Source organism: Cricetulus griseus, chromosome 2 (genome assembly GCF_003668045.3).
Source record: "Cricetulus griseus strain 17A/GY chromosome 2, alternate assembly CriGri-PICRH-1.0, whole genome shotgun sequence".
NCBI classification, from domain to species: Eukaryota; Metazoa; Chordata; class Mammalia; order Rodentia; family Cricetidae; genus Cricetulus; species Cricetulus griseus.
In genome coordinates, this window is record NC_048595.1 from 175386597 (window position 1) to 175402133 (window position 15537).

The 15537-nt window shown below is 36.0% G+C and overlaps 1 protein-coding gene across 3 annotated transcripts in view; it reads right to left on the minus strand.

Moving 5' to 3' along the window:
• Positions 1-15537, minus strand: part of Wdr7 (WD repeat domain 7) — a 267663-nt gene that overhangs the window by 173656 nt on the left and 78470 nt on the right. For all 3 annotated transcript variants that reach the window (XM_027402761.1, XM_027402760.2, XM_035440121.1), the window contains 2 exons: positions 13058-13176; positions 11159-11282 (listed from right to left, as the gene is read on the minus strand). In XM_027402761.1, the coding sequence (XP_027258562.1) occupies positions 11159-11282; positions 13058-13176 (243 nt within the window). The remainder of the gene's footprint in view (positions 1-11158; positions 11283-13057; positions 13177-15537) is intronic.

Here is a 15537-nt window from a genome sequence, read left to right on the forward strand (position 1 = left end):
TTTAAACTCAGAAGTTTCACTTCTAGGAATATACTTAAGATAAACTATCAAAAAATGAAGACATGAATGGGTTTATTCACTTTCATCCTGTACATAATGCCAAAAGATTAGATAAAACCACAATGCCCATCAACCAAAATGTCAACTTAAAAAGCCAAACATAACAAAATGATGTATTAAATATTTCTTTTAAAAGATGAGGACAGATAAGAATATCTCAAATTTCAATTTATGGTTAATGACAAAAACTAAATGGGGTTGCTATTTACACACACACACACACACACACACACACACACACACACACACACACACACACACACGAGAGAGAGAAGAGAAGAGAGAGAGAGGAGAGAGAGAGAGAGAGAGGGAGGGAGGGAGGGGGAGGGAGGGAGGGAGGGGGGAGGAGGGAGGGAGGGAGGGAGGGGAGGGAGGGAGGGAGGGAGGGAGGGAGAGAGAGAGTCACATTAAATTAAAGGAGGCATAGAAGACTGTATAGTCAATTCAACAAATATGCTTGGAAAACGAGATAGTGTCTACAAGCAAGAGTTTAAGTTGACTTCTGAGTTTATATCACATATAAAAATGAACTCAAATGGTTCAAATATCTAAATGTTAAGACCTAAATCTATAAAGTTTCTAGAAGAAAACAAGAGAAAAGCTTCATGGGATCAATGATTTCTTAGATATGATACTAAAAGAACATGCAAAAACCCTACAAATAAGTAAACCACCTGTGCACTGACACAGTCATGAGCAAGAAAGGAAGCTATGGAAAGAGGTAGACTATTTTCAAATCATCTGATAAGAAGTTAATATACAACAAATTTAAATAACTCTTAGATGAGGATTATGTGTGATCCATGATCCCAGAAAAGCTAAGAACATTACTGCAAGTTCAAGGCCATCTAAGCGTACATAGTGAGTTCTAAGTCAGCTAGAGCTTCATGTCTCAAAAAAAAAATGGTTAAAATGCAACAACAATAAAGACCAACATAATTTTTAAGTGGTCAATGAACACAAAAATTACACTTCCAAAGTGTCCAACAAATACATGAAAAGATGCTAAACATGATTAGTAATTAGGAAAGTAGAAATCAAAACCTCAATAACACATCATGCCTTTTAAGATAACTGATAATTAAAGGGAGGAGTAAAAGAAAAATGAAGAAATTCATTTTATGTTCACTACTGGTGAGAATATAGAAATAGTATGATTGTTATAGTTTATGAAAGTGACCCTAAGGGTATGAAAAGCCATGACAGTTTTAAGGATCCAAGTGCTATATCATCTAGATCTGAATGTTTAGTTACCCCCAGTTTATGTTTCTGATCATGACAGTATTTGTTTTGAAAACAAAGCCTTACTTAAGGGCAGACAAATTTTTAATTAAAGAAAAACTGTTTAAGCTAAATATAGTGGTGCATGCCTTTAATCACATTACTGTGGACAATGGAGGGCAAAGGCTGGCTGATCTTAGTGTGTTTGAGGCCAGAATTGTCTGCATAGCAAATTTCAGGTTAGCTAGAGCTACTTAGTGATTCTGTTTCAAAAAAAAAAAAAAGAAAGAAAAGAAAAGAAAAGGAGTTTTAAAAGTCTGAGAGCTCATGGTCCCCAGATGAACAGCTGGAAAACCAGCATAGGACTGAACCAGACCCCCTGAACGTGGGTGTCAGTTAGGAGGCCTGGGCAGTCTAGGGCCTCTGGTAGTAGAACAGTATTTATCCCCAGTATACAAATGACATTGGGAGCCCATTCCACATAGAGGGTTACTCTCTCAGTCTAGACACATGGGGGTGGGCCTAGGCCCTGTCCCAAATGATGCCACAGACTTTGATGATCCCCCATGGAAGGCTTCACCCTCCCTGGGGAGCAGAAGGGGGATGGGATGGGGAGTTGCTAGGTGGGCATGGGAGGATGGGAGGGAGAGGGAACTGGGATTGATATATAAAATAAAATTGTTTCTAATTTAAATAAAAAATCTAGAGAAAAAATGTGAGTAATCTATTCTAGACATAGCCTACCAATGAGTAAGAAAAGCCTTCTTCCTTTCTAAGGTATTAATATAACTAAAAATAAGCTAATTTATATCTTTGTACCTATAAGCTATGCCTGAAGTGATCTAATTATACTTAATTACTAAAACAGATATAGTTTTTAAGGGAATCCTTTTTTAAATCCTTTTTTTTATTATTTTTAAGTGTGTGTGTGTGTGTGTGTGTGTGTGTGTGTGTGTGTGTGTGTGTGTGTGTGAGAGAGAGAGAGAGAGAGAGAGAGAGAGAGAGAGAGAGAGAGAGAGAGAGAGAGATTTGTATGTATGAGTGAGGTGCCACAGGAAGCCTGGAGCTGGGGCTGCAGAGCTGTGATCTGATGTGTGTTGAGAACCAAACTCCAGCCTCTTCATTAGCAACAAAAGGACCATTAGCACCCCAGGCCCAAAGATGGAGTTTAATCATGTTTTGAAATCATTAGACATGTCCGTGAATGAAGAACCATGCATCCTCTTCCACATCCATTCTTCAGCTGGACGTTCTTTAGTCTAAGAACCTTTCTAATGTAAGTCTCACCATCTTTTCCAGCCAATTATAAAGTCCCTCCACAAGATTATAAATGAGAACCATGACTACAGACTTGACATCGACTATGGGACAAGTTTTTAAAAACAAGCAATAACAAGAGGTGATTGTGGTTGTTTTCATCTCCAAATCAAGCAAAGAAAAACCTTAAGTGATGGGTAAGTTTTATACAAGAAACAGAAACCATGTACAGGAAAATTACAAAAACACTAAGTACTGTTACAGATGACTGGATTGGCATTTAAGAGGCTGAAAGAAACCAGATCAATCTCAATCTTGCTGGGGTCAATTCGGGTGTTTAAACAAAAAGAAATCTTTTTCTTTATGTTTGTGTGCTAGAAGTGCTAAAAATATTAACAAAGTCTGAAAATGTCATGTACAATGAACCATTTAATACATATTCATATCAAGATATATTTGATACAGTAAATGCAGTAAGTCAGAAGAGCAGCATCACTAGAGAATAATAAAGGGCAGAATATTGTATTTTTAAAAAAAAGCAGTAGGAGAAGGACAGAAAGGTATTAGGCAAAGATATTTAGTATAGTTGGAGAACTTTAATCCCACAATGTGTAAATACTAGAACAAAAACTACCATTAGCAACTATTATGATCATGGCTGAAAACACAGCAGCAGGCTTACAGCCTTATCCCCAAGTAGGAGGCAGACAGAGAGAATTAACTGAGAATGGTGTTGACTTTTGAAACATCACAGCCAACTCCCAAGGGCATACCTCCTTCCACAAGGCCACACCTCCCAATCCTTCCAACACAGTTCCACCAACTGGGGACCAAATATGCAAATAAATAAGCCTATAGGGAACTCTCTCAGTCAAAATTTATATTTAAAACCTTACTGGAACACTTGCTTTATTACAGAAACATGCTCCAGTGTTCACAGGAATGTCTTTACCTTATATCCATTAGCATTACTCTGCAAATGAGCAAGTGAGTGATGGCACAAATCAATACCACCTTCTTTGTAGTGAGTGATATTAGATCATTTATTATTGCAAAGGCCACTAGAATCTCAGCTGAAGATATTACCAGGCATTTCCATTTAAACATCACTTTCAAAAGACTGTGTCAAAGGTTGAATGGGCAGCTCTTTTTTATAAAATAGTCTCCACAGGTTTAAGTGCTTCCATGCTTACAGCAAAGTGGTAAAAGTGCACACATATCTCCCAGAAAGCCAGGTGCACTTCCAAGGTGTCTGATCATAGACTGCAGATCTGCAAGGAGCTTGGCTGTATTGCATTGAAGAAATAAAGACAGGGGCAAACATATGGCAGACTTGTGAAGGAGAAAAAGGAGGAAATTATCAAAATTATTATAAGCCCTTCAGGTGAAATAGCTCTGCAGGAGAGACCCAAATGGAATGACATGGGGAGAGATGTGTAAGAAGGCCCATACTTCCTCACTGCTCTACTAGGAAGACATGGTTGAATTCCACATCTTTCACACCTTCCTTTGTTCCATACTGTGGTAAACTGTCAGGGGCTCCCACAGGGGACAGTGTTGATCCTCAGAAGCATGCACTCACTCAACTAACGCTGCCGAGTTCCCAGCCCACGCCACTTGATTACACAGTTTCTTTTTTATTGATTCAAGTAAGTCTGAATAACCAACCTACACAAAAATGCTTTCATTTTTAACTGGCCATTTCACTACTCTAGCTCCCAAGACTATTAAATACATAAAAAGAAAATCACAAGAATATTAAGTAATGCCTCAAAAAATGTCAAATGTCTATGGCTCTTTAAGTAGAAATTCCATTAGGTTGGTGACCAAATACAGGTAGGCAGTGTAGATGAAGTTTCTATCCTGCCCAGTCCCACAGCTGTTTAGTCCCAAATAAAAACACAGAGGCTTATATTAATTATAAACTGTTTGTCCGATGGCTTAGGCATCTTACTGGCTAGCTCTCTCTTAATTATTAGCCCATAACAGATATCTATGTATTTTCACATGGTCTTGGCTTACTGGAGAATGCCCAGGCATCCTAGTATCTACATGGCATCTTTCTGGTGAATCACTCTCTGCATTCCTTCTTCCAGAATTCTCCTAGTCTGGCAGCCCCACCTATACTTACTGCCTGGCTACATCCAGCCTGTCCATTGGCCAAAACAACTTTATTCATAAACCAATAAAAGAAAGATATATTCACAGCATACAGAAGGACATCCCTCATCAAGGCAGAATCATTTATTGTTGTTAAATACATGATCAGTCTAGGATGCTTAAAATTAAGCTTAACTCCTCTGACATTCTAGAAGAAAATGGAGGTACAAATACCTAATTCCCAATGAAACACTGTAAGCAAATGCAATGTTTAATATACTTTGAATAAATATAGTTCATCTGTAGACAAAGCCTTTCTGCCACCCAGACACAGAAAAGGCTTATACATATAGAACTCAGTGTAATGTGACTACAGTTTCTTCAGATAATACTGAAAGAACCATTCCTTTTCATCCTAAATGTTTTATAAAACAGGAATTTTAAGAAGTATTTAACCAAATAATTAGCCCTTTATTTTACCATTTTTAGTTAGTATACTATTACTTAACTCAGAATGTCACACTCAGAATGTCACAACCCCCAGACCCAAAGGTGACCCCAGCAGGCATAGAGTGAAGGCCCCACAAGGTGCTTACTCTAAAGCTCTGCCAGGTAGCTTCCATCTCCCAGCCTTCATTCTTGGCCAGCTCACCATTACCAAAATTTAACTAGAACAAGCTTGATTACCTGGCTTCTCTATTCCCACAGTAGTGCAAACAGCAAATCAGAAATCAGGAAAGAAGCCATCAGCAATGATATGAAACCGCTCAACAGCAATAAAAATTCATCACATTTACTAACCAATAAAAAGACAGAGAAGGGAAACTTCTAAGAAATATAACCTGAAATGCAAGAGGCACACTAACCAAAGATGTCTTCATCAAGAGGTAGTCATTTCAAAGCATGTCCAGAAATGATAGCCTCTGCTTAGTTTAAATGTTTTTTATTTATACAAATTATTATTTATATAAATATCCTGAGCATCTATTTAGTGATTTAAAAAATTCTCAGTATCCAGAAAAACTACTCCACTAACATGGTTCTATCTGAAAGTTCCAAACATGCAAGACAGATGTAAAGAAAAGAGAGAACATAGAAAGGGAGAAAGGGAAGGGGAGGGAGGCTGTGTAGTTGAAGGCCTTTGAGAGCTGGAGCCAGATTCAATTAAATCAAATGTGTCAAACCCCTTCCTTGTTTCTCCCACCTTCTTCTCACCACAAATCCTAGCACTATCTGCCCACTAGAGAACACACTAACATAAGGGATATTTCACCATCTACACTTTCCATACATCTGACACATACATCACCATCTTATCTTCACGTCTATTGTTGGTCCATCCACATTTGTGCCCAGAGTGACTTTATAATTACCAGAAACGAAACTCAATTCTAGGTTAAGAAGAGGGTTTTTTGGAAGTCAACTCTAAAACATTTACTAAGAGTATCTTTTGTTGAACAAAGAAATCCTATTGTTTCCAAGGCTGAGTAAACGAGGAGCCTGATCCAGGCAAGCTAACATAAAAAGAAGCTAAAACAGCAGGGACTCAAAAAGAACAAAGGACTAAGGTTTCTGATAACATCAATATGTATTAAACACAATGTGTTACACATTTTTCTATCAATATCTGGAAAGATAACCTTACAAATTAATACTGCAATGGCCAGAAGTGTAGAAAATCACAGCAGGTACTCATTAGAAGAGATTTTTCATATATATAATGATGGTGAATCTTATGTGTCTAATGTTTCTGAAGCTGGAAGAGATGAGCACTGTGAGCAAGCAGACTACAATGTATGAGAAATAATTACGCCTGTGACCTAATGCCCCTTAAGGTCAAACTGTATTACAGGCCAGAAGAAATCAGGACCCATCAGCATTTACTTCAGAGAAGTCACCGACTGGAATGAAGGGCAAATGTGGGCATATTTCATAAACCAGCAGGTGCTTGACCTCATAAAAAAGTCAATTATCAAAATGCTACATGTAGAATGTCACAAGTAAGAAATATATAAAAGTAGGTTCTGCAAAACATCTTTAATTTAAAATAAATCTCAGGCAGTATTTATCTTTATTTACACTGTAATTTAAAAGTTTCAAGAAATAACATTAATCCATCCTTAGCAAAATTATTAGAATTCTATAAAGATGTATTGGAACATAAAAGTTATAGCACACACACAAATGATGACTTAGAAAAGAAAAGGTGTACAATATTTCCCTAAGACAGTGTTGCAGAATGAATGCTGTATTTAGCATTAGGAGAGGAAACAAAGGGCAACTACCCTTAAATATCCTACCAAAGAGTTGGAAACAAAAATTTACATATTTTGATATTTACAAAGGATGAAACAATGATTCCAGACTGGGTCAAGGTAAAACTACATCACCTGAAACAAAAGTCTCCTGCCATTCAATAATTGAGGCCTTTGGGGTCTCATGAAAATTTGTGGCTATCAGTTAAGGCAGACTGCTGATGCTTTTTCTTCCCAAGTGACTGCTAGTCTACTACCAAGATGCCTGGGAGATATAAATTTAAATGAATGCTGAGGCAGCAGGATAAGGAAAACAAAAGTACCACAACAAGTAGAGAAAGGGCTGAGCTGACTGTGCTCACAACCTGTATTATGTACTATTCTGGGTGCTCTGCCAAGGGTTTCTACTAATGCTCTCATGAGCCCCAAGAAAAGCAAGCACATGGCCTTGGCCCATCATGTCCTTTCTTGCCACACAAACCCACAAAAAGCATTTTATTGGGCTATTATACACCATACCTACATAAAATACAGAGGGTATTATCAACATGGCCGATTGACATGGTTTTATTCTCAGCCCAATCCCTTCCTGACAGTGAACTTAGCAGAAGCTGCTAACTGCTAACTACTTAACCTGGATCTCAAAGATAAAAGGTTATGATGGCCCAAGAGCTCTGCAAGAAGAACCTTTTCTGGATTTCAGAAAAATAAGTAATAAATATGGTACTCTTCTACAAAAAGCAGGCATAACTTAGGTACTTCCAATATTGCTTGTATAATTGTTGCATATCTTTAAATACATAGGGTGGTTAAATTATAAGACAATTGCTGGTGAGGGTGTACTTTCCATATATATTGTTTAACATGTTCTCTATTTCAGTGACTAGGAAATAGCTTCTGTTGGAAAACAATGCTTTAAAACTCACACTGATGGTCATCTCCACAAACACTGACAGCAATGGAAGAGACTTCACTGCAAGCAGGTGGACAGCAGGTGTGGGCTGAGATCCAGGTTAAGGGCTGTCCACCAGCTGGCTCCATAACCTTTTGATCCCCTAGGACAGAAAATCCACTCAACAACCCTATCTGGTCATTCCTCATTTGTTAAACACTTTCTTCTCCTTTAATACATTCAGAGTCCCTATTCCTTTAGCTTGATTCCCTTTTGTTAAAACAGAAAGCTCTCAATAAAAGAAAGTAAAGTATAAAACTAGTTCTATACTCAGCATTACAGTTCCAGAATTGATTAACACACTGAATCAAAAGTTGATAATGTGTGAGGTTTTAGTTACGTTTAGTAGAATGCATGTCTATTCTTGCACACACACACAAATAACAATAGCAGATATAATTCAAATTTTAGGTGATTCACATAACTTTTGAAGTACTCAAAAATACTTAAGTAAAAAAAGATTTAATTACACAACAAAAACTTTATGTTTAATTAAGAGCAAACTACATTTAAACTATAACAAGAAATGCCAGAGAGCACTTTCCTAACAGTTACTTTTCTGCTTCATTTTATGTTGCAGTTAAGCAAACATGAGTGGCAAAGACACCATTTTATAGTAGTACCAGGCCATCCAGGTGTCTAGTCTATTTATTCTTATACATTTACCCTCAGTTAAGATCTAAGAATGCTGACGTAAACCAAATAGAATAAAGAGAGGGTTAAAAAAAAAAATGAGCTTTGTAGTTTAGCAGTCACTTACATGACTGAAGAAACTTCAGAAAATTTTTCAGTTACCACAGTCTACTACCTCATGTGAAAGAAAAAGTACAAGGTATGACAACAACAGTATCTACTTTACCTTGTTATCAAAATGATTACATTAAAAAGCACAGACCTGGGCTGGAGGTATGGCTCAGTGGTTAAGAGTACTGGCTGCTTGCCGGGTGTTGGTGGCGCACACCTTTAATCCCAGCACTCAGGAGGCAGAGGCAGGCAGATCTCTGTGAGTTCAAGGCCAGCCTGGTCTCCAGAGTGAGTGCCAGGAAAGGCTCCAAAGCTACACAGAGAAACCTGTCTCGAAAAACCAAAAAAAGTACTGGCTGCTCTTCCAAAGGGCCAGGGTTCAATTCCCAGCACCCACAAGGCAGCTCACAACTGTCTGTAATGCCAGTTCCAGGGGATCCGACAACCTCACACAGATATACACAAAGGCAAAATGCCAATGTACATAGGAGTAAATTTAAAAAGCCCTATGTTAAGGGCAGAGGACAATATGAAGCATCTTCCTTAATAGATCTTCGCATTATTTTTCAGACAAGATTTCTCACTAAATATAAAGTTCACTGATTGGGTTAGTGCACCAATGATCCCCCTGCCTCTGCTTCTCCAGGGAAAGAATTACAGCAACACACCATGTCCTCATGCTTGCATGGAAAGTGCATTACCAACCAAGCATCTCCCTAGACCCTTGAGTACATTTATTCAGGAAGGCTTATGACACAGCTAACCACCAGAATCTACTTTCTAAAGTTAACACACACATCAGGAACAGGGCACATGTCTGAGGTTACTTATTACAAATTCCAAAGTTGGAGGGTTTTACTTTTCTTTCTTTTTTAGCTGTTTGCATATTCTGCAAACTTACTTTTACATTTTTTAAATTTATTTTTTGTTCTTAATGTATTGATATTTTATTTTGCAGTGCTAGGGACAGAAATAGGCAAGCACTCTACTACTAAATTACAGCCCCTAGCCCTAAATTTTTTATTTAAAAATTATCAAAAGAATTTTAAGGCTACTGTCTTTAAAAAGTACACATATGTTAGAGATCCTAAGTTATTTTTTCTTTAGGGAAGGAAAGTTTATTAGCTTATGGCTTCAGGAATGGCAATCAGTCATAGCAAGGAGGGCATAGGAGAGCTGAATAGTCCATATCACAGAGGACAGGAAGCAGAAAAAAAATAAAATAAAACTCTGCTGAGTCCCTAGATTTGGGGGGTTTGTTTCTGTTGTTGTTTTTGTTGTTGCTACTGTCGATGCTGTTGTTTATAACTTAATATCTTTTTGTTTAAAATGTTTTACAAATTCACTCAGTAAATATCTAGGTTCTCAAATAGACAAAAATTTTAATTAGAATTGTTATCCCTTGGTGCATTAGTCATGTGCACATGTGACCACACTTGTCTCAAGTATTTATTTACTTAAAAAAATCAATAATGCTCACTGTGATCTAGGTCCCAGTCTGTACACTTAACAAGGGTCAGCTCACTCCATGCCCATCACAACTCTATAAAGTCTCCTATCATCTTGACTTTTAACTGAAAAAGATTGAGGCTAATAAAGCTTTAGTAAAGTCCCCCAGGTCACATGCCTAATTAAGCAGCACAGGTCAGCACAGGCTGATCTGGCAACCAAGTCAGCTCTAACAGTTAACAACATTTAAAATCTTACTTTTGCTTCGCTTCTTGAACAATGCATACAATGCTAGAATAACATGTGGGTATGACATAGGTAAGTACCTCTCTACACAAGCAATCATCAGTAGAGAAAGACTGTTTAAAATCCTGGCCAAATGTCATAGTAAAATACTTTTTTAATTAAGACTTTATGTTAAAAGCTAGAAATAGCTTGTAACTAACATAAATCAAAATAAAATTTTAATTATTAACATTTTTAGAAAAAACAAGTAAACTGAGGACAAACATTTTTATCGGAGAGAAAAAAATTATGCTAGCAAATACAATCTTTTCCCTGTAAGCACTTAAGCTAACAGTATGAAGACAAAAGTTGTATTTTCAACAAAGTTCCCCCAAAATGCAATGTTTCCCAATTTGTTCAAAAAAGAGTTATTTGAAAGATTCATCAGCCATAACTCTTGATAATTTTTCTGTTTTCCTACTGTACACAGGTGTAACTTTACTAGATCTCTGTTTTTCAAGTATTCGTGTAAAGTTCATTTAAAGGTCTCTGCACTTCATAACACAAGATCAATACGGACCAAGTGGAAACTACAAGGCCAACAAAACAACAGGCAGAGGAAAAAGCTAGGGTTAAATAAGGCAGGGATTGCTTTTATTATTGGGAATTAGTTTCATAATGAGCCAGATCATTAATGGGTATTTTGATATTTGTTATATCTTGTTCAATTTAACTGTCATACTCCAAACTCTTTTGTTTTGATTCAAACAAAAGAGCAGGATTTAAGGCCCCTTCTTCTCACTTTTGCTCATGTCACAAAGTGTAAACACTTCCGAGTCTGGTACTCTTCCCACAAAGTCACCCAAGGTTTTCAGAAAAACATGAATATTCTTACGTGATATGACATGGTCCATATATTGAGGTAAATAAGGAGCCCAGGTATCAATAGTTTCTTTCCGTCCTGCCTGCTCAATTCTTCTCAGCTCTGCCAAAAGCAGGGCCTGCGCAGCCTCTCTCACCTAAGAAAAGCACAGAAACAAATGAGAAAAAAAGAAAGCACGTCAGTTGGTGAAGTGATGTCCACAAACCAGAAAATTCATAGTGACATAAAATCAGAATGCACAGAAAGCATATTTACTTACATGACAAAAACTCTAAGTCAAATAAGGAAGCGAGTAGCTATGAAATAATGTAATTAAATGATAGCATCCTACACATCGTACAATATGCTGTCATTTAAAATTTTAAACTAATGAAAATATTTCTAAACTTATAGAAAGATGTTTATTCAGCTTTATGTTTAAAACTTTATTTTCAAAAGCATTCTTATACCCTAATACAGCATCTTCAATTATTAATTTTCCATGTAACTATTATTGTTTTATTTAAAAAAAAATCAGTGTTAGGAGTAGTAAATTGTTTTCCCTAATACCCAAAAGAAACTTAACCTTATCTAGTAAATTCTTTATATACTACAATTTTGCCTGGAGCTAAGGGAAGGGGATGAGGGCAGGCAAATATGTTAAAGCCATTCACTGAATAATAATATTTGAGTCAACAGGCCAGAGAAATGACAGAGGTCTCCAAAAAATTATTTCTTGATTTGAAATTTACATTTAGCCAAGCCTTTTTAATATTTGTTATCTACTTTATCATATCAACATTGCCTCAAGCATTGATCTTTTACACAATCCAATAGGTATAAATCCACACGATTCACATATACCGAGACACAAACAAAATGGGTTAATAGATTCTTATGTAACCTCTTTCAGTTCTATAGAGGGAGTCATTTTTCAAAATCATATCAATTTTTTTTCAATTGGCTATGCAACTTTTTTATTTTGCAGTCTAATTTTAGTTTTGCTTAGCAGAAATACCACAGGCATAAGCTCAAAGAAGCTAGTCTATTTTTAAGGAAAGTATCAAGCAATTTATATAATTTATTAACTATTTATAACTTAAGGGATAACTCAGCTTCATCTAAAGAAAGAGTTTGAGTAAAGCATTCTTTACAAATATATTGTTTTATAAAGTGAATTAAAAGATTATTTAATGAAAACTTGAGTATACTTCAGTTCTGTTTAGAGTTCACTCAAGTGAGACCACAACAGGCAAATAGCTTAAGTATGATGATGCTTCAGACAGCAATAGGCCAGATATACAGAGGTCCTATTAAGTTATCTCTCAGTGACATCATAGCCATTTATTGAGTATACATACATACACACAATCTATGATGTTCACACAGCAAAACTGCCTACTAACATGTGAATTCTCATGAGAATTACTCTGTTGTCTCTACTTTATAAATGATCTCCAAATAGTGTAAGCAAAGTATCCAGGGTTACAAAGTAAGTAACCACTGTCACCGACATTTAATCCAGCTCTATTTTAACTCCAAAGATGGTCTTGTTTTACTAGAACACAGAACCTTCCATTGGCCGCTAACTACACGGAATTCAATGGAAGGGATTGTTCTGAATATACAATAATGGGGGAGGTGGTTATATGTCCTTGTCATGTGAGTGCATTATCTCTATGGAAACCAATACTTAAGAGATAATTCTAGAAGGTGTGTCAAACTTGTAACGAAACACTCAATGAATTTTTCAAAATTAAATAAATAAGCTAAAACATTTACTGTTTACTATAGAAACAAAGGATGTAAAACATGGAAATCTTGAATCCATATTCTTCCACAATGGAATGAGTAAGTGATAACAACAGATGAGAAATACATTATTATTATTCACTGGGGTATCTTTATCTTCCTTATATCCCCAACACTTACCTCCAAGCATCGATCTTGCCATCTTCGAGCTAGCATCTCCAGAAGGGGAGGCCTAAATTTATCCAGCCCCAGGAGGTCAGGCAGCATAACACAGTGCATGGCAGCTAACTGGCTCCATCCTATCAAGAGGCGACATACAGCAAATATGTTAGACATCTGGGTATTCTCCAGTAAGCATAAAGTTTTTATTTATATATATTCATCAAAACAAAGGTCTATGGAATTATTCTATAAATCATTTTCATTTAATACTAGTATGTACCAAAATGTCATGAAATGTACATCATCCCTCAGTCATGTATTTGGTGACCAATGAAAACTGAAGATTTTAAAACCAATAAAAACAAAACACAAAGTTTTGCCAAATTTTCAAAGAAAACATATTTCTAGAAACATTTTCTAAAATAAACATATTAGAAGATGGGAAAGGATAGAAACAAATACATGTGAAAGCTATCTAGACATGTGAACTTGTTGCCATGTAAAAGGGCATTCACACAGATATCCATCATAGGTTCAGTCACTTACAGTATGGCCATCTGTGTGCTGCCAACATACCAGACAAATGGGGTGCCTTCCCTTCTTTGTCAGGGGTTTTAATTAAGATAGTTACAGACACCCTCTCTTACTATGAATCAGAAACTTAGTCACAATCAAAACTAAAATAGAAAAATGTCAATTTTTAAAGGAAAACTGAATGATGACATTCCACACAATTAAAAACTTGACATTCCAAAATTTACAGTGTTAAACATCACTAATTCTAACTTAAAGAAAATCAAGTTATTTTTTTCAAAAGTCTGATCCTTGATATGAAATCTAATTATTTGAGAAAGACATGTGCTATCTACCACTATAATAGTATACAGATTTTATGAATTATTTCACAAGTGTGCAAAACTGTATATATAATGAATTATCTATGAGGTCATTATTGGTTCACAGTATTTTGCCATTTTTTTCTCAAGAATAACATCTAAAGACAAATAATCAAGAAAATTCGCTGTCATTTATAATATATTATCTTGAGCATAGAAATTAAACAGTTCTATGTTCTGAAAGAAATAAAACCATATTCTAAATTAATAACAAAAATCTATGATAAAATATAACGTAATCTCTAAAGTTGTTAAAAAGAGAAACAAGTCACCTACTTAGAGTCATCCATTCAGTAAAGAAAGTCTCATCAACTAATAACAATTTAATTTAGGTGACGGACACACATTTCATACTGAAATTTATAACATATGATATATACATATATAGATACATATATATCTCTAATGAGTAATTTCTTAATATGTTTTAGTGTTTCACAGATATGACTTATACAACTATTAATGAGTGAGCTTTAACACATGATTCTTACAAAAGCCCTACAACATACTTTAAATTAATGAATTTTTTTAAATGGCTCAACAAATATTATTCTAATTATTTCAATCCAGTCTTCACATTCAAAGTTTAGCATTGTCCTCTGACAGGGAAACCAAAGAGACAATGATATTGCCATTTTGAGTTCTGTTCTTTTTTCCCTGGGGAGTACTACTTGCAACAGGTGTTCTGGGCTTCACAAGCAATCTAACAGTCCCTTTGTTTGAAGAGCCTTTCAATATTAGCTTTGGTGAAGAGTGAAAATCATTTTCAGTGATATTTTAGATTTTGTAAAGTTCCTCCTTTTTATTTTACACAAACTAGTAAAGGTCGAGACCATACTGGAAAAAATGTGTAACATAGAACTCACGAGTTCCATTACATTCCAGGTTTAAATGATGCTAAGAGAATAAAAACAGCAAATGTTTGCATATTCCATTTGCAATCTCAGAGTTCCAAAATTATTTTCCATTTGTGTAACTATACAACAAGGATATTCTAGTCCAACTCAGTCCAAAGTCTTAAATTACAGAACTCTGCCTCTGCCTGAAGCAGAAATACAGGAGTATATGGTTGTGTAAAGACAGCACACTGTCTCTCATACACTAATTGTAAGTGTTAAATAAGTTTATGATTACTAATGCCACACATCAAATGGCAAAAACCACAATGACAAACAATCCACCTTTTAACCAAGACTTCACAAGCAAGCTTAGTGTCCTTGCTCTCCTATAGCTGTGTAGGTGATGGCAGACATGGTTTTCTCTAGGCAGGAGGGAACATCAGAGTATTTACATTTAGCACCTGGCATTGAGTTCACCAAATAAAGTCACAAAATGGGAACCTCAGGACTCACACAAAATAAAGCAGATGGAGGTATAAATCAGATAAAAAAAGAATAAGTTGATCAGGCCAAAGCAGAGCCAGAAAGGCAGTTGATACAAAGTGAGAGAGAATACCTTCATTTACTAAGAAACAGGTGTGTAAAGCAGGAGAGGCAGAGGCAGAGCCAGAGTGATCAGCATCAGACCGAGCAGAAACGACAGGTGCAGCGACTTGCAGAGAAAAATAGGAGAAATAAAGAGGAAAGAATTGAGGTACAGCAG